At 51.8% G+C, this 21,686-nt stretch overlaps 1 protein-coding gene and 1 pseudogene across 1 annotated transcript; one reads left to right on the top strand and one right to left on the bottom strand.

The window, feature by feature from the left end:
* Window positions 1–6,964: 6,964 nt before the first annotated feature.
* Window positions 6,965–12,969, bottom strand: LOC136532126 (uncharacterized; annotated as a pseudogene).
* Window positions 12,970–17,876: 4,907 nt separating this feature from the next.
* LOC136532125 (H/ACA ribonucleoprotein complex subunit GAR1-like) lies at window positions 17,877–18,314 on the top strand. The gene has a single exon (XM_066524735.1). It carries the CDS (start codon window positions 17,877–17,879, stop codon window positions 18,312–18,314), a length of 438 nt encoding a protein of 145 aa, XP_066380832.1.
* Window positions 18,315–21,686: the final 3,372 nt, after the last annotated feature.

The raw sequence follows: 21,686 nt of genomic DNA, 5'->3' as shown, positions 1-21,686 counted from the left end.
AGTGAATACATCTCTAAGCATGAATCGAAGCTATTTATCTTTGTTCGTGTTGTATACAAGCTGTTTAAAAATTAAAGTGTCCCTCTGTTCCTTTCCAGCGCAAGCAACTTAAGCAATCTCACGTGCAGCTTGACCATTTTTTTTTTCTGAAATACAATTATGTTTCTCTAGTGATGACCCTTACTGGAAGCTAACCTGGTGTAGGCTTGTAGCTATTTGTAGGTGGTAGCTCTAAGCATAGACACTGCTGAAGACCGCAGAGTAGCTTACTTTGAAGTTTAAGCACTTATGAACTTCACATCAATCAATCCAGCAAATTCAACATAATCTGTATAGATCAAGTCAAATTTTTCTCCGCCATTAATTATTAACTACCAGTGAAAAGCCTATTTCACACAAAAACACCAACTACAAACTTTCGTAAGCCGCATGGAGATCGGGACGTTTGGGGAGGAAGCCTCAGTCTCGCGACAGGTGTTGACGACGCCGTGGACCTGCTTGAGCATGACAACGGCGCCGTCGGATCGGCAGCGGCAGTGGATGCTCCAGCTCTCGCCGCCACCCATCATCATAGGAGTATGAGGCTGCTACTCAGGAATTTACTACAAAATATGACGCATCAGAGCATATATCTAAGAGACCGTGTAAAATGAGCCTCCAAAAAAACAAGATTTAGAGGCTCTCCAAAAAAATTAGAGCACCACAACAGCCTCTCTATACTTGGATGCCGCTAAATATTTGAATGGGCCAATCACCCTAAAAAACAAGATTTGCTCGTACCATCTGGTGCCTCCCAACGGGAAGACTGAATGCTCCGGTGCAGCGACGCCATCAGGTCCCGGATCTCCCACGGGCTCAGCGAGTTGCCGGCGTTGCAGTACTCTGGCCAGAACTTGCCCCGCAGCCCCACGATTGAGAGAAAGGCGTCATCACGCACTGCATGGGCGAGGCCCTGGCACGGCCATGACACTTGGCGTACATGGGCCACAGTCCGAGGATGCCGAAGACCGCTGCCGGCTTGCCCGTGTCCGAGAAGGGCGTGCGCACGAAGGCGAGGAGCACCGAAGAGGGGTGCCTGCGGCGCACCAGATCGGGCACGCTGGAAGGGAGGTGCGAGCTGGGATGGCGAGCGACGGCACTCGCCTTTTCTTCTGAGCGTAACTCGCGGGATACGGGATGGGAAAAACTGAAGAAGGGGCTGCTGAAGACATTTTTATTCCCTCAATAGCAATACAGGAAATCATGGAGAGATTTAGGGGCTATTTGGTATGGCTCCGCTCTGCGCACTCCCCTGCCGGAGCCAGAGCCTCAAATTGTGGCTTGGCCACCGCTCCTCCTCTCTCATTTTGCAGTAGAAGCGCTCCTCCGGCCTACGTTGTTTGGTGCAGATTCGCTGCCAGAGCCAGAGCCGGAGCAATGCGGAAGCCGCATCTTAGAACATCTCTTGGAGATGCTCTCACAGAAATACTTTCAAGTTTTCAACTTAAAAAAATTGGTCCTTCTTTACTGCCTTTGCTGTGTAAAACCAACACAAATCAGTGAGAAGCAGATTAATAACAGATTGGACTAGGACCATGTATGTAGTAATTTCATACCTCTAGAGAGCCTGCACCTGGTTTCCAGTCCACTGTCTAGACATGGGTGCATGTCTCAGTTTGCACATAATAAAAAACACAGGCCGGATAATTTCAAACTAGCTAGAACACTTTACTTCGAATTTCAAAGTAGTCTTGAGGAGGGCAGTAGTATTGTAGCCCATGTGGCATATTCCTGCCGCATGCAAAAGATGGAATCACACGCGTTGCAGTTATATACGAACCAAGCACTCAAGCATCAACATTTTGTTCATTCATTCATCCATGTTTAGTTAAAGTACAACGCAAGTATTAAAAACCATGAGAACAAACACAATCGACCTGACAAGAGAATCACACGCCACATCACGCCGCAAGCTGCAACACACGAGACGGGACCACAGCAAGCAGCAGCAGCAGCTAGCCGGCCTCTCGGTCTCCCTTATTCATTTTCTCTACTGCTCAGAGCAGAGATCCATCGATCTGTATCACACCATCTTACATCTCGGACAAGAAGATAGCATGATCACAGCACTCACTGACAAACCAAAGAAGCACATAAGCAAACTGGGGCTGGAAGGCACACGTGCCATGTACGTGTTAGATAATCTGCTGCATCCCTCTGTGAACACACGGCAGGGGAAGACGACGCCGAAAAGGTTCCCTGCTGTGGTACTGTAGCCGCTGCAGGGGGAGGCGCTGAACGGCTCACCTGCCGCACTGTAGCCACAGCAGGGACAGACGCCAAAGTCAGCCCTGCTATCTTATCTAGTCACTGTAGCAGCATGGCAGCTGTACTAGGACTAGATGGGTAGAGTTGTATATATAGTTTGCCACTGCAACTCAGTAAAGAGAACGAGTTCAGTTTTGCCATCTCCTCTGCAGAGCTCCGGCCAACGCTGGTGCTCGTGCTGTGTGTATGCTTTGTTCTCCCTCCCTTCTTCTACCTTTAGCCATAGAGTGTGGTCGAACAACGATAGTCGTGGTCGGCAACACTGGTGAGTGGTCGACTCACCCGTGCCGGTGATCCTGTGGGCCAACAAGTGGTATCAGAGCCGTATAAGCGCCGTCGCCGGACTAACCGCTGGCGATGACGGACGGTTTGGAGATGGGCGACAGCAGTGACACTGCTGTGGCTGCCCAGCCACGACAGAAGGTCGTTGTGCGCACGGTGTGGGAGGTCAGTGGCACTAGTTGCCCGACGCTGACTCGCACCAACTATGGCCAGTGGGCGGTGACTATGAAGGTCAAGTTCAGAGCCCGACGGCTCTGGAATGCTGTTGACAAGGGCACCGACAACGAAGAAGACGACATGTCAGCGTTGGAGGCTATCCTCGCTATTGTACGGGCAGAGTACAGGGAGCCGTTGGGGGGCGAAGAACTCTGCTAAGGAGGCCATTGCGGCGATGCGTGTCGGTTCCGATCGCGCAAAGAAGGCAACGGCCCAACTTCTGAAGCAGGAGTATGCCAACCTCAAGTTCAAGGATGGTGAATCGGTGGAGGACTTCTCCCTCCGCCTGCAGTCGCTCATCAGCAAGCTGAAGAGCCACGGTGTCACCATCGACGAAGAGGAGGCGGTCTCCAAGTACCTCCACTCTGTGTCGGCAAAGTACATCTAGATCGCTTTCTCGATAGAGACCATGCTGGACTTGTCCACCCTCACCATTGAGGATGTGATAGGCCGTCTGCGGACAGTGGACGAGTGCCTGGAGCAGGCGACAACAACGAAGCACAGCGGCAAGCTGCTGCTGATAGAGGAGGAGTGGGCTGCCCGTAGGAACTCCGGGGTAGCCTCCTCTAGCCACGGTTGTGATGGCAAGCGCCGCAGCAAGGCTTCTTCGGAGAAGAAGAAGCCGGTCGACCCCAATGCCTGTCGGCGCTGCGGGAAGATGGGCCATTGGACAAGAGAGTGCCCAAATCGCAATCAGGAGAAGAAGGCTGAGGCTCATCTAGCGCAAGCTAACGATGAGGATGAGGCCACTATCCAGACGGCGACATTCTGTGCACTGCACGATGTTGAGGCCAAGGTGAAGGAAGAGGTGATGGCGGTGGAAGGGCCTGAGAAGGCTCTAAAAGCTGTCTACCTCGATGAACCGCGCATCCAAGTCCACCTCTGGCGCCAGCAACCACATGATGGGCTCCAACGTAGCCTTTTCCGAGCTCAACGACGATGTGACCGGTACCGTGAAGTTCGGTGATGGCTCAAGGGTGGGAATCCTAGGGCGCGGCACCATCATCTTCAGGTGCTAGAACAGCGAGCACCGCGTGGTAACGGATGTATATTACATCCCGTAGCTATGTTCAAGCATCATCAACATTGGCCAGCTAGATGAGCGTGGGAGGGAGGTACTGATCAAGGATGGTGTCCTCAGGATCAGGACCGGGAGCAGTGACTTCTTGCCAAGGTAAAGAAGTCCTAGAACTGGTTGTACCTGTTCAACTTGAAGGTGGAGCAGCCAGTGTGCCTGGCAGCATGGCACACCGAGGAGCCATGGCTGTGGCATGCCCGGTTCGGACATCTCAGCTTTGACGCGCTTAGTTGGCTAGAGAAGATGGTCCGAGGGCTGCCCCACATCGAGCACAGAGGCGAGCTATGTGACAGCTGCCTGGTCGGGAAGCAGAGGAGGCTGCCATTCCCAAAGGCGGCCAAGTATCGCACGGTGGACGCTCTTGAGCTCGTCCACGACGATCTCTGTGGGCCAATCACGCCAGCCACAAACGGTGGTCGGCGGTACTTTCTCCTACTCATGGATGATTGCAGTCGCTATATGTGGCTGCAACTCCTGGTGAGCAAGGACGAAGCGGCGGCGGCGATCAAGAAGTTCAAGATGCGCATGGAGGCCGAGAGCGACAAGAAGCTGCACGTGTTGAGGACAGATCGTGGTGGCGAATTCACTTCGTTGGAGTTCGTTGTGTACTGCATGGATCAGGGTGTTGTGCGACACCACACCGCGCCATACTCGCCACAGCAGAATGGCATGGTGGAGCGACAGAACTAGACGGTGATCGGCATGGCTCGATCCATGATGAATGCCAAAGGCATGACGGCAAGGTTCTGGGGTGAGGCAGTGACCACGGCAGTGTTCATCCTCAACCGCGCACCCACCAAGGCCCTGAAGGGCAAGACGCCGTTCGAAGCTTGGTATGGGCGCAAGCCGAGCGTGTGCTTCCTCTGGACATTCGGCTGTATCGGACACGTCAGGAAGACAAAGCTGGTCCTCACCACCGATGGTGTTCCTAGGCTACGCGGAGGGTACCAAGGCGTACCGGCTCTACAACCCACGTGGAGACAAGGTGCTTGTTTCGCGCGACGTCGTGTTCGACGAGAAGGCGGCTTGGGACTAGAACAGTTCGAGCATGGGGGAAGCTGGTGGCTTCACCAGCACTTTCGTTATCGAGCACTTGGTCCTCCACGATGGTGGAGACGCTGGGGAAGAGGTGCCGAGCACTCCAGGAGGAGTGTCGAGCACTCCAGCGATAGAGCCAAGCACTCCTGGGGAGGTGCCGAGCACTCCAGGAGGGGTGCCGAGCACTCCAAGAGTGGAGCTGAGAGGTCCTGCAGTGGTGCCGACCACTCCAACACTGGGGCTGAGCACTCCTAGAGTGGTGCAGACCACTCTAGGAGTAGTGACAAGTGGTCCAGGAGTAGTGCCGAGCACTGCATCCGGGGTGCCGAGCACTCCAGGTGCTGTGCCGATCACTCTAGCGGAACAGGAAACTCTATTGATGCCGATTGAGTTCGCCTCACCTCCAAGTGACATCACTGAGTTCATGGATGCCTTCCACGAAGGTGAGGAGGTGCGGTTCCGCAGGTTGGACGACATCGTCAGAGGCACAGGGCCCTTAGGCCGGCGGGAAGGCTGCTCAATGACCTCGAGCTACTTCTCGTAAGTGCAGAGGAACCACCCACGTTTGCGCTAGCCGAGCGCGATGGAAATTGGCGATGGGCGATGCTGGAGGAGACGAAGGTGATCGACGAAAACGAGACTTGGCAGCTCGTCGATCCACCTCCAGGATGCCGTCCGATCGGCCTAAAGTGGATGTACAAGGTCAAGCGGGACGAGCACGTCGCTATTGTCAAGCACAAGGCGCGCCTCATCGCCTGAGGCTTTGTCCAGCGCGAGGGCATCGACTTCGAGAAAGTCTTTGCGCCGGTAGCGCGCATGGAGTCTGTCTGACTGCTACTAGCTTTGGCAGCAGCAAAGGACTGGCGCCTTCATCACCTGGATGTAAAATGGGCCTTCCTCAACGGTGAGCTGGCGGAGACGGTCTTCGTCAGACAACCTTCGGGTTTCGCCGTCAAGGGAGTAGGGCATAGGGTGCTCCGACTGCGCAAGGCGCTCTACGGGCTGTGGCAGACCCCACGAGCGTGGAACGCCAAGCTTGATGCCACGCTGGGCGAGCATGGGTTCAAGAGGTGCGCAACCAAGCATGCACTCTACACACGGCGACGGGGGAAGGAGGAGCTCGTCGTCGGCGTGTATGTGGACGACTTGATCATCACCGGCGCGCGTGCGGAGGACTTCAACCGCTTCAAGCATGAGATGGCGGCTCATTTTTGAATGAGCAATCTCGGCGCACTCTGCTACTATCTAGACATTGAGGTGAGATAGGGGAAGGAGGCGCTCACGCTCGGTCAGAGTGCGTATGCCTCGAAGCTATTGGAGCAGAGCGGCATGGCGGAGTGCAAGCCATGCGTGAATCTGATGGAGGAGCGGCTGAAGCTGATGAAGGCTAGTACCGCGGCGAAGGTAGATGCGATACTCTACCGGAGCATCGTTGGCGGTCTGTGCTACCTAGTCCACATGAGGCTGGACATTGCGTTCGCCGTGGGCTACGCTAGTCGCTTCATGGAGGATCCCAGAGAGGATCACTGGGCTGCGGTGAAGCGGCTACTGCGCTACGTCAAAGGGACGGTGGATCAGGGGATCGTCTTACCCAAAACCGGCGGAAGTAGGCTGCAGCTCACTGTATTCAGCGATGCAGACATGGAGGGGACGTTGATGGTTGGTGGAGCACCTCTGGCATGGTCGTTTTCCTCGGGTCGGCTCCAATCTCATGGATATCACTGAAACAGAATGTGGTGGCACTGTCTATGTGTGAGATAGAGTACATTGCAGCGGTCACAGTGGCGTGCCAAGTTGTGTGGCCGACCCGGTTACTGGGCGAGCTGAGCGGTATGGAAGCTCACCCACCAGCACTGATGGTGGACAACCAGCACGCCATCGCCCTCGCGAAGAATCCGGTTCTTCACGACCGGAGCAAGCACATCGACGTGAAGTTTCACTTCCTCAGTGACTGTATCGATGGAGGGCAGATTGTCATCGAGTTCGTCAAAACTGGTTGGCAACTCGCGGACGTCCTCACCAAGCTGCTCGGCCGTCTTCGACTCACGGAGCTGAAGAAGATGATCGGCATGGAGGGGGTTCAAGGGATAGCTGCAGGATTAGGGGAAGAATTGTTAGATAATCTGCTGCATCCCTGTGAGAACACACGGCAGGGGAAGGCGGCGCCGAAAAGGCTCCCTGCTGTGGTACTCTAGCTGCTGAAGGGGCAGGCGTCGAACGACTCACCTGCCGCACTGTAGCCACAACAGGGACAGTCTCGAGCTCAGGCGCGAATATCCTCCAACGCCTGCACATGCCCTGCATCTTGGGTAGCTCGTGCAGATGGATGCGCTTCAGAAGTTTGTAGCGTACGGTAGTTGTTGCTGATTCTTGTTCCTGTTGCTCGTTTTTGGCAACCGTGGTGTACAAGGGGAAGACCTCCCTCAGATCACCACACCACATGATATCGAGTGTCTCGAGATGTCCTAGACTTCCATTGACCATTTGAAGGGCAAGGGCAGTACATGTCTCACTCTCGGACACAAGTCCATGTGCAATAATTCCAACTCCTCAAATGATCCCTGCTGAAACTGGAACACCGATGCCAGGGTCCAATTCCATATGTAACGTGCTTTAGGGAGCTCTGACGCCCAAAATGTCTTCAGGTTAAAGACAACCACATCACCGCTTGCTTGTAATTGAGGAGCGGTGAAGGCATGTTCCAACTTTGGGCACCGCTCGACTCAACACCACCCTAGATAGTACCATGTTGAACCCAGGGCAGGAGCAGGGCCTGGGATACTGGTGATGGACAAGCTATCATGCACATGAAGGATATAAGCATTGCGGCATATCATATCTGGTATAACAATACTAGTCATAGTCTGTTCACCCTGTGGCAATGATTTGGTACTCAGCTGGTGATCTTGTACGTGGGTGTAGCAGGTGAGCAATGTGTGGGAAGGAATACTCGGGCATGGCGACATCTGGGTGAGCATTGGGGCACCACCTTCGCTTGGCTGCAGAAATGGATGGTCTTCCAAGGTGCCCTCAACATCTGCATACACAAAACTATCTGTAGGTTTATCCACCTTTACTAGAGGAACATGCTGCTGCTTGATAGTGCTATTGCTACTGGCCTCTTTATTGTCGTTGCTGGAAGAAAAAGCAGTGGCAGGAGAGTAAATCTCCACATGTACCAGAACGTTGTCATCAAAATACTGTTGGAAGGGCACAAGTGACCTGAGGGGCCTTGCATCTCTTACTCTGAAACACCAATTAAATTCTGAAGGTGCTCTACCACCATGGACCACAGATATTGATGCTGCTGATGATGATGTCGTGATGCCGGCGGTAGTGCTACCCTCTGTGGATTTCTTTTTCATGGGTATGGGTGATGCAGCTGACCACGTGCTGTCAATGAGCAGCTTCTTTAAGTAACTTCTCCTTTTCAGCCTGTTCGCTTGTTGGTTTCAGCCAGAGCTTATCAGCCATGATACAGTATTTTCCTCCTACAATAAACCAGCATCAGCCGAGCTTATCAGTCCAGAAATCAACCAGCGAACAGGCTGTTTGTCTTCTGGTGGCCACAGTATTGCACAAAGCTTGTGGCTACATACAGGAAGAGTTCATCCAGGCTTCGGGCTGTCATGGCACTGAGGTCCAATGTTTTGACTGCTGTGCCTGACAAATCTAGCACATCCTCTGAAGGAGAACTTTTGTATCCCAACACACCCATCAATAATTATCACAGTCTCAAGCTGGTTGCTGCTAGTGCTTATCCCAGATAAGTTTGCTGCTACACCTCCTTCTTGCTTGGTACGGTTTCCTGAAAAGTCAAGAAGCTCCATCTTGTTCATTCCCAACAACAAGTTACTTTCCGAGCAACTATTGCAGCCTACTGTTGACTTTGTCGCTCGGAGCTTGCGGATGTTAGGCAGCTGGCCCTGCAGCTGGCCGATGTCCCAATCCTGTGCTCCCATCAGATTTAGCTCCCTTAGCTGAGTCATGAAATCTAGCAACCGTGCAGACAGGATGCCGTGACAGCGCGTGTAACGCACGTCAAGCACCCACAGGTTTTGGAAGCATCGGCGGATCATTGCCTCCTCCTTCTCCTCCCCTGCTGTATCTGTATCAGTGTCTTGCACTTGACAGTGGTGCAGCCATAGAAACTTAAGGTTGTGGCAGTTGATGAAGGGTGGTGATGAAAGGCTGATGAAGGTGCGGCCAAAGAGCTTGAGCACGCTAAGCTTGTCAAAATGTTGGAACATGTCAGCACTGAAAGGGACTGGCAGGTGCAAGTAGTGTGGTGAAGAAAAAGGAGTCCCCTGTTGTGATGTTGTCCTGTTATTATCATTGCCGCACATTACCAAGTGGGAGGGTGGGAGATATGGGTGGTCACGGAGGTAGTAGTCCACATCGAATGGCATGGCGAGCCTCAGGGCATCAGCAGCTTGCCATGATGCATCGCCACCATCAGTGGCCTCTCCCTGCCTCTCTTGCCTTATGATTTCATCGCACATCCAGTAGTTGCAACTGTGGGTGGCCATATCGTAGTCATAGCGCCCCACCATGTTGAAGTGATATCCTAGGCAGCATAGCTTCAACATGTACAAGAAGCACTCCATGACTTTTGAAGGTTGATCGACGATGCCTCGTCCGCCGCCAGTGTTGTTATCCACTAGTGATGCAGCTACTTCGGTAGCTTCTTGATGCACAAGGAACGACAAGAGCTTCCGTGGGTCTTCCTCCTCATGGCGTGTGGAGGCCGAGAGGAAAACATCTGTCTTCCCTGTGGTCTCAATGGCCTTGACCACCTTCATCCTGGGTTTAAGCCGTAATTTCCCTTGGAATGTCCACAGCACCTTGTTGGTGGAGTATCCAGATAGAAGGAAACCAAATATGGCCAGATCCATCTCCTCCGTGCTCCCATTGTGGAAGATCACCAGGAACCTGCGGTTCCGCTCCTGTATGCGTTGAAACATCGCCCTGAGAACTTGCGGTATATCAGTGCGAGAGCCCTCGGGGATCCCATGGAAATCGTCCTCCTCATATTGTCTGTCGAACATCTCCATCACCGGTACAGAGAGTTCCAGCTGCTCGACGTGGATGATCTGATCAAACTGCAGTCCAGCCGGGGCCTCGGACGAAGCCATGGAAGTAAGGCGCTGGGCGACTCGGAGGACGGCGGATGCACCCAGCCCGTCCCAGCCATCGAAGTAGATGACGTTGTTTCTGCTGCCGATGCTTCGAGTAGTATTAGCGATGTCATCTTCCTTGAGCTCATCAAGAATTCGCTCGGCAGCCTCCGTGATGCTGTCCGCTTTGAAAACCTGCAGCATGCACATGAACATATCAATCAGTCAACATTGGGGGGGACGTGATATATATGGATCATATGCACGTGAACATATCAATGTAGATCGGAAAAGAGTAGAACGTTTTGAAAAAAGACTCAGCAGCGGGAAAGGAAAACATCTGACATCTGTCAACTGGTGGACACTTGACACTGATTAACTCAGACACTGATTAACTCAGTGCTTAGCAGCTTACCAATGTATATGATGTCCATTTTTGCGATCCTAAGAGGAGTTCTCAAGAAATTAGACTACTTCAGGTCAAGATTTTTTTTGGCAAAGTGATTGAACAAAAACGAAAATACAGATTAGCCAAATAGGACATATTATGCCAACCCAAAAACCAAGGTGGGCTTGGAACTCACAATTTTGACATCAAGAACACAACCCTTCTGGGTAAGTGGCTTTTCAAATTGTTCACAACTGAGGGTACTTGGCAACAAATGCTACGCAAAAAATATTTAGGATCTAAGCCTCTTTCTCAAGTTCAATGGAAGAATGGGGACTCGCATTTCTGGGCTGGCCTGATGAAGGATAAACGAGATTTTCCGCGTTTTGGGACCTTCATAATTCATGATGAATCACAAGTAAGATTCTGAGAAGATAGGTTGCTAGAACAGTCAACTCTGCGTCAATAATATCCTTGCCTTTATAACATAGCCCGGCATAAATAGGTTACTATAGCAGAAGTGCTAAGCATGTCTCCACCTACTATATCCTGGCGAAGAGATCTAATTGGACACAAATTAGTGGCTTGAAACAACTTACTTCCACGCATCACCAATATTGTTTTAAGCCAGCAAGAAGATGAATTTCGCTGGAACTTGCATCCTAATGAACAGTTCTCAGTCAAATCTCATTACCTGGCAATGATCCATAATGATGTCCCTAATATTAATAAAGGCTCGTGGAAACTAAAAGCTCCGTTGAAGATCAAGATATTTCTGTGGTACCTACTTAGAGGCGTAGTGTTAACCAACGACAACTTAGTTATACATAATTGGCATGGCAGCAAACAGTGTTGTTTTTGTCACAAAGATGAGACAATTAAGTACCTATTTTTTGAGTGTCGTTTCGCTCGTGCTGTCTGGTCTGTTACCTAGGCGGCTTCTGGCATGTCTTAACATGTTGGGGTTATAATCCTCGGGTGTCTCAAGGCACCGATTAATTAGCAGGCCGAGCGGCCCACGACACATCAATTAGGGAAGGCCCGAATGATCAAGGCCCTGCCGAGCCAAGCAGAACAGGCCTAACGCCGAGGCCAGGGTCGCCCACGACCACTCCTATCTTAGCCACACGACGCGCAAAAAACTCAAGACCTCTTCGCCGTCCTGACCCCTGGGAGGAACGGGGAGAGGTCAAGCCCAGCCAAAGTGCCCACTCTTGCAAGAGAAGGCACGCCGCACTGACCCCGCAAGGTCAGACGCCACCCCTGCACCACGCAGCTCAGACAAGACAACACCGCCCAAAGCGGTGATGACCGGCACGGTGCCCATCGGCTAGATACGACCTGACAAGACGCATGTACGATTCTACCCACTATGGGATGGGATCTGCAACAAGGGCCTTGACTTAGAGGCTATCCAGACCGACGGGAGCCATCACTACAGGATTCTGGTTCTTTGCCGAGTGTAGGCCGCACTCGGCAAAGCCCGCTTTACACTCGGCAAAGGCTTTGCCGAGTGCCGCACTCGGCAAAGAGCACTCGGCAAAGAATTCATCGGCAAAGAATTCTTTGCCGAGTGCCACCTGGCGGGCACTCGGCAAAGCCTTTGCCGAGTGCCATGTCAGCACTCGGCAAAGTTAACGTCCATCGTCATCTGCCGGTTTCTTTGCCGAGTGCTGACGTGGCAGGCACTCGGCAAAGAATTTTTAATTTTTTTAAAAAAATAATATTTGCCTTGTGCCGCTCTGACAGGCACTCGGCAAAGTAATTTTTTTTTGGAAACAATCTTTGCCGAGTGCTGACACTCGGCAAACTTATGGTCACTTTGCCGAGTGCCGTGTCAGCACTAAGCAAAGCTGTTGTGCTGGGAAAAACTTCACCAGCTTTGCCGAGTGTTTGCACTCGGCAAATCTGGGTAATTTTTTTTCTTCAGTTTTTTTCACATTCCATCCATGCAATATCACATATATTCAACACAAATCCATACAATATCACATATATATCACATTCCATCCATACAATTCAACACAAATCCATCCACAAGTTCATCCGTAACAAATCCATCCATCCATCACAAGTACATCCATACAAATCCATCACTAGTCCAACATAAGTCCAACATAACCCTCACAGAAGCCAATCCAACACTAGTCCAACATAACCATCACAAGTCCAAAAGCGAAATGAGAGGTACCTACTGTGGCCCTTGGTCCCCATGGCCCCCAGAGTGTGAAGAGCTCCCAGATGGCCACGAAGGCCACCCTTGCTATGGAGGGCCACCCTGAAACGTCCACCTGGGCGGCGGAAGATGGCCGCCTGTCCACCCGGAGTACCCATGCTGCGTAGACGGAGGAACGCCACCTGGCCACGTGTACTATGGAGTCGTGCCAACCGGCCACCCGTGCTGTGGAGAAGGGCCACCTGGAGGAGTCAGGTTCGAACCCGCCGACTGTGCCTGCACAAAGGAGAAGCGATCTCATTAGTACCTGTAAGATGGCCACACAAGCTAAAGCAATAAACAACCATATATACTCACCGGAGTCCATGTAGGACTAGGAGGAGGGGGTGGAGCGAACAACAAGGGAGGCAACGGAGGCAGGACCAAACCCGGGATCTAAAGGCCCTGAAAGTAGGTCGCCACGTCCTGCAGCTGACGCGCTGAGTGCTACTGGACAGCCTCCAGCTGATGCGCCGACTGCTGCTGGATAGCCTCCAGCTGCCGCTGATGGGCCTCCGCCTGGGCCATCTGCTGGGCCTGCAACTCTGCCAGCTGGGCCTGCAATATTACACACGCAAGGTTTAAACAATGCAAAGGCCAGGTACATGAGTAAAACCAGTGAACGACGAATAAAACTATACTTACCTGAAATGCCGCCATCATCTGCATGGAGCTCGGCTACTGAGGTGCTATGGGGATGTTGGAGGAGCTCGTGCTAGTTTGTCAAATCTAGCTCAGTCTGGGAACAGAGGACGACTCGATTGCGCTGTTGGCCATCCAGTACCGGCTGTGCTGCTTCCCTCCTCCCAACCTCATCATGAGGTCCGTATCTAGGGGCTGGGTGGCCGGATCGAAGTCCTCCCCATGGCGCGTGTGAGCCACCGAGGTGTACTTGGCAAGCTTGGGGTAGACGCTCGCGTTGGTGTACGCGTCGGCCCCGTCCTCCGGGTTGTAGACGTTGTCCGCTGCTGTCGCTGGGCCCTTGTGAGCCAGGGCGTACCCCATGAACTCATTGATTTCCTGGCCACCATGCGACTGGGACTGCGAGGAAAACACAAAGATGATTACAAGTAATGACAATTGAGCGCTAGAATAAATAAATAAATAGATCAACAGAAGTGTACCCATCTTTTCATGTAGACTGGGAGGGGCCGGTTCCCTTGGTGGTGTGACGGCCCTTGCATCTCCAAGCGGCACCTCCGACGGCTTCTGCGCTGAGTGTACGTGTCCTCCGAGACCCACTTGTTCACGATGTCCACCCAGCGTCTTTGTACTTGGAGCACCAAGCAGGACACATCTGCATGACATCAAGTATTTGACATGTCAGAAGATGAATTGAAGCCTACTTATTTTTCATGGAAGGAATCAGAATTAATGTTTCCTACTTACCTGGAGGTACTGCTCCCCGGTGAGGTCGGTCTCCCTCTAGAGCATCATCTGCCTGGCTTCCCTCTTCCTCACCACCTGGCCAAGCACGTCGGCATTGTAGGTGATGATGCACTAGATACGCCCCTCGTGGTACAGGTCCTTGAGTCACTCTCTACAGACCTTGTCCTGCACTCGCGCCGCCTCGGCCTGTTTCCCATCCTTGCACGTGAAGTAGTCCTGCATACAGACATCATGTATCATTTCATTATTTCAAGAACGTCCAACGAATGCGTAGTACTGAGCAATGCGGTGCAATGAAGACTCACCCAGAACTCCCTCTTGATCCTCGTCGCAAGGGTGCTGTGGTCGGGGTCCATGACGCTGGCGAAGTGGTCCCATGACCAGGGTGGCCCTATCACCCCGGCGTGGGTGACCCTGCCAGGGTAGTGCTTCTGAAGCAGGAGGCTCTGGATGCCATTGACATGGCGTGCATTGCCCCCTTCGCTCACAATCATCCAATTACCGCACCAGTCATTAAGAAGAATTGTTAGTCCGAAGTACGATTTTCAACATGTCATATGAACAAGTAGTGAAAACATCAATGGTTACTTACTTGTCACCACAGGGTCGAATCACCGGGCGGCGGGAAGGCGTGAGCGGTGCTAAAGGGAGGGACGAGGGCCCATGTGAGTAGACCTTGCTCAAACCTGAGGAAGGCGTCTCCCCTGGTGTCGCCTTGCCCCCGTGGTCCGAGTCCGACGAGGAAGAGGAACTGCTGGTCGTCGTCGTCATCACCCCCTGTTGGGGCGTCGGGTCGGGAGGCAACTCTAGCCTCCTCGTCGCCGAGCGACGTCCGCGGGGCCTCCTCTCCCTGCTTGTCAACAGCTCCACCGACGGTGGCTCCTCATTGGTGGTGGGTGAGCGGTCCCTCTGGTAGACCGAGGTGATCCCCTGTCGTTGCTGCCGCCTTCCGCCCGGCATTTTTTTGAGTGCCTGCAATGACAAAGATTAAACCCTTGTTCACAAATAAATGAGAAGTACTTGTAAAGAGATGCAAAATGAACGAAACATAATTGCAAGGTAATAATAATAACAATATATTATTACATGAATTAGAAATTATCTCCACGAACGGCAGTGACTGGCGTGTCGTCATCATCATCACTATCACTATCACTATTGTCGTCATTACTATCAATATTGTCGAGCTCGTACAAGTCCTCATCATATCCACGAATGGCATCATCTCCATCATCCTCGTCATCTACATCATCCTCATCATCTACATCGTCCTCAACAACTCCATCACGCTCCATCCTCCATTGCTCAAGCATTCTTAAGTCCTTGGCATTCTGCACCTCATCACCCTTGTCCTCATTGATGTCGTTGTCTACTTCCATGCCCATTAGCGAAGTTATGTCTGTCTCCAAACTCCCTTCTAGCCCCTCAGGTTGATAGAACTCTCCGCTATCTATCTTTGGGTCAAAGTTGTAATCATCATCGTTTGGGACAGGCGCTTTACCGTGCGGCGATACCAAGTGCACAAGGTACCAACCTGTAAGCTTCTCATCTTTTTGGCACGCCCATGGGAGATAATAAACTTGCCTAGCCTATTGAGCCACAATATAGACATCGTCTCCTTTATAGACGGAATCCTGTCGAATTTCGACTTGCCCAATCTCAGGGGCTCTTCTCGTGACTTCAGGATTGAACCAATGGCATTTGAAAACCACTGGATTAAGAGCTTTGGGACCCTCAAAGTTGAGCTCGTATATTTCTTTGACTATGCCGTAATAGTCGTGCTCATCGGTGTCAGGCGTACGAACTCCGGTGCACATGGTGCTTCGGTTGGGCCGACTCTCCTCGTAGCTTCTCGTGCGAAAGCGATAGCCATTCGCATCGTAAACGGTGAATGACTTGACCCTATGGGAGAAGCCCCTGCCAACCTATTTCAATTCATCACTCATTTCCGCATCCGTGCGGGCCTGCAAGGTGAGGCTAGGTAGATCGTTACATTACTCGCTCCTAGGAGCAAAGTGGAATCTCAAAGTTGGAACGAGGTAAGTTGGATGGTACCTTCGTATAGAACCAGGAAATAAAATCGGGCACACCATATTTGAGAAGATGGTCTTCTTCTTGAGGGGAAGGAGCCCTATTCCCTCTCTAGTATTCATTAATAAATTCCCTAAAAAAACAAGAGACAAGGGGGTCGGATCGATAGGTGGAGGATAGTGACGGCGTATGTAACAAGCTCATTGAGAACTTACCTCTGATAAGGATTCACTTCTTCAAGGTTCAACAACACGTAGAGGAAGATAGTGTGCCACTCATAATCTCGCAAGTTCTTGGGGGTACCTGCGCTTCCTCTTCCGAGTTGCCCTGTGAAAAGGCTGAGGTTCGATGAACTCTCGATGGCGTTGTGACGAGGGGGTGGATTGTGCACGCTGGGAAGGGTCATTATAGTACGCCATTGTGAAGTTCGACACCTCCTCCAGAATGAATGCCTCTGCCACGGAAGCCTCAATTTTGGCTTTATTTCTACACTTTTTCTGAAGAACCTTTAGACACCTCTCGATTGGATAGCACCAACAGGCCTACACGGGCCCCCCCAAACGTGCCTCGCGCAGTAGGTGCAAAATCAGATGCTGCATCAGCAGGAAGAAGCCGGGTGGAAAGATCATCTCCATCTTGCAGAGCAACAAAGGTGCAAGACACTCTAGTTCAGCAATCACGGCCTGAGATAACTCCTTAGCACAAAGCTGGCGGAAGAAATAGCTCAACTCTACCAGTACGCGCCACACTAGCTCGGGGAGGTATCTCCGGGTCATCGCAGGAAGGAGCCGCTGAATCCATATGTGGAAGTCATGACTCTTCATCCCGTTGACTTTCATAGTCTTGAAGTTCACTCCCCTACTCAGATTCGCCGCATACCCATCAGAGAACATTAACGTCTTGATCCACTGCAGTACTTCCTTCCTATTGCCCCTTTTCAGGATGTAATCGACCGGGCCCCTTTTCCATCTCTTGCTGGGCGCAGGGGTCTTCATCACTAGCTTTGGTCTATCACACATCTTTTCCACGTCCAGTCTAGCCTTAACGTTGTCCTTTGACTTTTCCTTTATGTCCATGAGTGTTGCCCAGAGTGCCTCGGCGACATTCTTTTTTATGTGCATTACATCGATGTTGTGTGGAGCAGAATATGGAAGCTAACCCATCTACGCATCCATGGGCTGTCCAAAAAATGTGGACAATCCGAAAGAGATACAGTGGGAACCGTATCTCTTTCGGACGGGAGACGCCTAACTGGGTGATGAGATCTACGACCAAGGTACGGGTACAGGGGTTATACCTAGGGTGGCGGTGCTGTGGTGAGGCGACACTGTGCAGGTAGACCGGCATGGCGCGGGGCTACTCTGGATCCGCTCTTCTCAACAAAACAAGAAAATACTGTCATTTCCAAAAAAAATCGGCAGAACCTCCCCTGCACGGTGAGGTTCCCAAGACCTACAAAAAATCATCGGCACGATGGCCGGCAACCACACAAACATCCACAAGTACACATTTAACACCACAAGCATACATCACAACCATATACTTTAATTATGAAGCCATAAAACCTCCTCCACCTCCAACTCTACATCCACCTCCATCACCACTACCACCACAACCCCACCACCACTTCCACCTCCACAAACACCTCCATTTACTCCACCACAACCACACCACCACCTCCACCACCATCACCACCACAACACAACACAACACAACACAACACAACACAACACAACACAACACAACACAACACAACACAACACACGGCTATACTACTATGAGAAAGGAAAAAGGAGAAAAGAGAGTGTACCTAGGATGGCGTGGATGGACTGGTGGGCCGCCGAGCGAGGTGTGGTCGACGACATGCGAGGATGGCTGGGCGTCAGGGATGGGTTGGTTGGCGGCGTTTCCTCCTCCTCCTCCTCCTTTTCCTCCTCCTCCTCTCCTTCTCCTTCTTCCCTCTCTTCCTTCCTCCTCTTCTCCGACCGACCGGGGCAAGGGGCCGGGGCTGGGGACGGCGGCAAGGGGCCGGGGCCAGGGGCGGCGGTGCGGCGGGGCCGGACCGGGGTGGTGACGCGACGGCGCGGCGGTGCGCCGGGGCAGGGCTGGGTGGCGGGCGTGGCCGGGGCCAGGGCCAGCCGGCACGGCGGGGCACGGCCGGGGCGCGGTGTGGCAGCGGCGCGGCGGGGCCGGACCGGGGCGGCGCCGGGACGGGGCCGAGGCGGCGGCGACGGGCGTGGGCGATCCAGATAAGCCAACTTTGCTTCTTTGTCAAGTACTGTATATCAGATGATTCTTCGCTTGCATCAGGAGCAGCGCTTCCATCATATTATTCTTTGCTTGCTTCCATCATATTGTTTTTTGCAAAGGTAAAGAAGGTTAAAGGGCAAAGGCAGGCATGGTTCCAAAGGAGCTGCGCTTAGTAAAGTTGTGACACACAAGACTGTCTGGAGTTTGTCGGCCTCATCCATCAGGTCTGCAACTAATAGCTTCTGCTTTATTTGGGTGCGACACAAGCCAACTTTGCTTCTTTGTCAAGTACTGTATATCAGATGATTCTTCGCTTGCATCGGGAGCAGCGCTTCCATCATATTATTCTTTGCTTGCTTCCATCATATTATTTTTTGCAAAGCTAAAGAAGGTTAAAGGGCAAAGGCAGGCATGGTTCCAAAGGAGCAGCGCTTAGTAAAGTTTTGACACACAAGACTGTCTGGAGTTCGTCTGCCTCATCCATCAGGTCTGCAACTAATAGCGTCTGCTTTATTTGGGTGCGACACAAGGCAACAAGTTTTTATAACAAACAAAATAGGCAACACATGAAAAACAAGCTCTGAGCTCCGAATGTGCTCATGAAAAAGCTCGAGCTTCAGGTCGAGACGGCGAAGCCTGATGAGGCGTCCTTTGTGGAATTTCAGCGAAAATTCAAAGGGCCCCTGTCCGGCCCCTAGTAAGCGGGAAGCCATGTAGGTACTCTTTCCTGGAAGGCGTCGGTATCGTCGTGGTCTGGTGACGAACGTCAAGTAGGCCAAGCAGTCCCAACGCTTGCCTTATTGTACCCACGGTCGCAGATTATATCGCCATAGTCCTTTGTATGTGTTTTGTTGTAGCTGCTAGGGCCTAGCTCTAGCTTGTCAACATTCTTTGTTGGTCCTCAATGCTAGCATCTTACCGGCTGGTTTGGAATAGCCAGAACTTGTGGATATCATGTAACTTTCAAACTTTCATGTCCTCTTAATGGAAAAAATAAGCAACACATATTTTTAAGGGATAATTGTCTGTTGGACATCTAAAGTAATGGTCCTTTGCTGGCGGACACCCACTTTGAAGCATTTAGCCAGAAGACACTATGGTTCGGTGAAATTAGGCCACAGGACACCGCGGACCGGTTGCAGCCGGTTGAGGAGAGAGAACAGTAGTGAAATGACATTCTTGCCCCTGCGGTGGAGGAGCATGTCCCTGATGAACACCCATCGCCGGGACCCACGCGCCACCGCCGACGCAACCGACGAGGACGACGACGACGTGGAGGAGGAGGAGGACGAGCGGGATGAGGCGGTGACCGGGGGCGCGGCCTCCCCATGCGTCCCCCTGGTCGCGTCGGCGACGGGGCCGGGGCCGAGATTCGGTGCCGGGACGAGCGCATTGATCAGCTTGAGCCGCGGCGACACGCTGCGGAGCAGGGACATGGACCACGCGCGGCGGTGCATGGATGCGCTACGGGGCGTAAGGTGTACGCCTCCCTCTCCTCCATTAGGCCCAGCGCATGTGCCTCCTCGGCTTGGCCAGGCCGCAACAGAGCACGCCCACACTCGCGCCGCGTCCGCCGTGTAGGCTCCGCGTCGCCACTACCGTGCCCAGGCATGAGGAGCATGCTGTCGAAGATATTTTTGATAAACCGCCTCTGTCCACTGTCGTCTTCTGCGCCACTCTTATCCCTTCCTAGAAACCCATCGTCCAGCTCACGCTCGCTCTCATCCTCTCCATCCACGCTCGCCGGAGATATTTTCCCCGGTACCGACCTTCTCCAGCTATAAAAGGCCTCTCATGGTCGCTGCCGAGGCCAAGCACAGGAGCCCCGTGCGCCCGCCTCCGCGGGAGCACCTCGAGCTGAGGCCATGGTTGCCGAAGCTCGAAGCCGTCGGAGTGCCGCGTCCTCTGCCGCCGAGACGCTCCGCCCTTGCTCTTCTCTCCTAACCTTGCCTCACCGCAAGCCACGCCGCCGGGGCCAAATCCCGTCGCCGCCTAGCGCCTTCTCCTTTGCTCCGCACCAAGCACTCCCTCTCTCCACCATTGCCGCCGCAGCCCTGCTCTCTCTCTCTCTCTCTCTCTCTCTCTCTCTCTCTCTCTCTCTCTCTCTCTCTCTTCGCCGCGCCACCGTCGCCCGCTCCCCTCTGCTCCGCTCTGCCTCTCCGCTCCGCCCACTCTCCCTCTTTGTGCTCGCCGCCGGAGCCGCTGCCGTCCCGCCCAGCTGCACCCGACAAGCCACGAGGCCAAGCGCTGCCGCCACAGCCGAGGAGGCACTTGGGCTAGGCCTAATGGTGTGCAAGAATGTCATTTCACCACTGTTCTCTCTCCTCAACCGGCTGCAACCAGTCCACGGTGTCCTGTAGCATAATTAATTTCACCGAACTAGAGTGTCTTCTGGCAAAATGCAACAAAGTGGGTGTCCGTCAGCAAAGGACCATCACTTTGGATGTCCAACAGACAATTATCCCTATTTTTAATTTCCTTCCCAAACATAAATTTAGTCATGTCACGCTAATAAAAGTTTTGTACTTAAATTTCTAAACAGTGATTTTGAATTAGAAAAAAGATAGGAAGATTTGTAAAAGATTGGTCCAAACTCTACATGCAACATATATTTACACAAAAAAATTAATAGTTAGCATTTTTTTATATTACTAGCAAAAGTGTCCGTGCGTTGCAACGGATGGTTACCTACTTTCGTCTTCCAAGTCAGCGCCCGCTTGTTCATAGTTTTCTCACCCCCGACCTCTGTCATCCTTAGTGTGCCTGACTACCTATGGACAATAGATTGCTTAGCCTCTGCGTTGACAGTAGCTAAAGTCTATCACCCTACATTGAAATGGGGGTCTATTAACTAATGCTCTATTTTTATTATTTTACGGTTATTATGGCATTCATAATTTAAGTTAATGCTGGTAACCTATAAAGTTTGTATGAAATTAAAATAACCTTAAGAGATTTTTTTCTCATTGCAATGCACATTGACTTATTAATTTATAAAATTAATATTCATGTTATCCATGCGTTGGTACTTAAATGTCAAAGCTCTGGGACTTCCTTTAAAATTTATAAAACATTGTAAATCTAATCTCTCATCAAGTCGGCAAGAATGTTGTGTATCGATGTGTCAAGGAACTGTTCTTTTTGCTGATGATTATTATAATAGAGTTGCCTTGATTTTCCATACGGTGAGGATTTGTCCTGGTGCATATGTATAGTGTAGAGACAAATTTAATTATAGAGCCTTAAGATCTTAATTCTCTGGGTGATGAGTTATATAATTGGCTGAACCAAGTTCTAATATGCAAATCAGTAATGCATCAATAACTTAGTAATAGAAATCTTTGTTTTTTATGAAAGAACCAATTGTTCAAAGCC

This window comes from Miscanthus floridulus, unplaced genomic scaffold, assembly GCF_019320115.1.
Source record: "Miscanthus floridulus cultivar M001 unplaced genomic scaffold, ASM1932011v1 fs_527_2_3, whole genome shotgun sequence".
Classification (NCBI taxonomy): domain Eukaryota; kingdom Viridiplantae; phylum Streptophyta; class Magnoliopsida; order Poales; family Poaceae; genus Miscanthus; species Miscanthus floridulus.
Note: the sequence above shows the minus strand (reverse complement) of the source record. Positions and strands in the feature narration are given on the sequence as shown.

Bases quoted from the DNA above. Each gene is read 5' to 3' on its own strand.
- LOC136532125 (XM_066524735.1), top strand. From the start codon at position 17,877: ATGGCGTGGATGGACTGGTGGGCCGCCGAGCGAGGTGTGGTCGACGAC.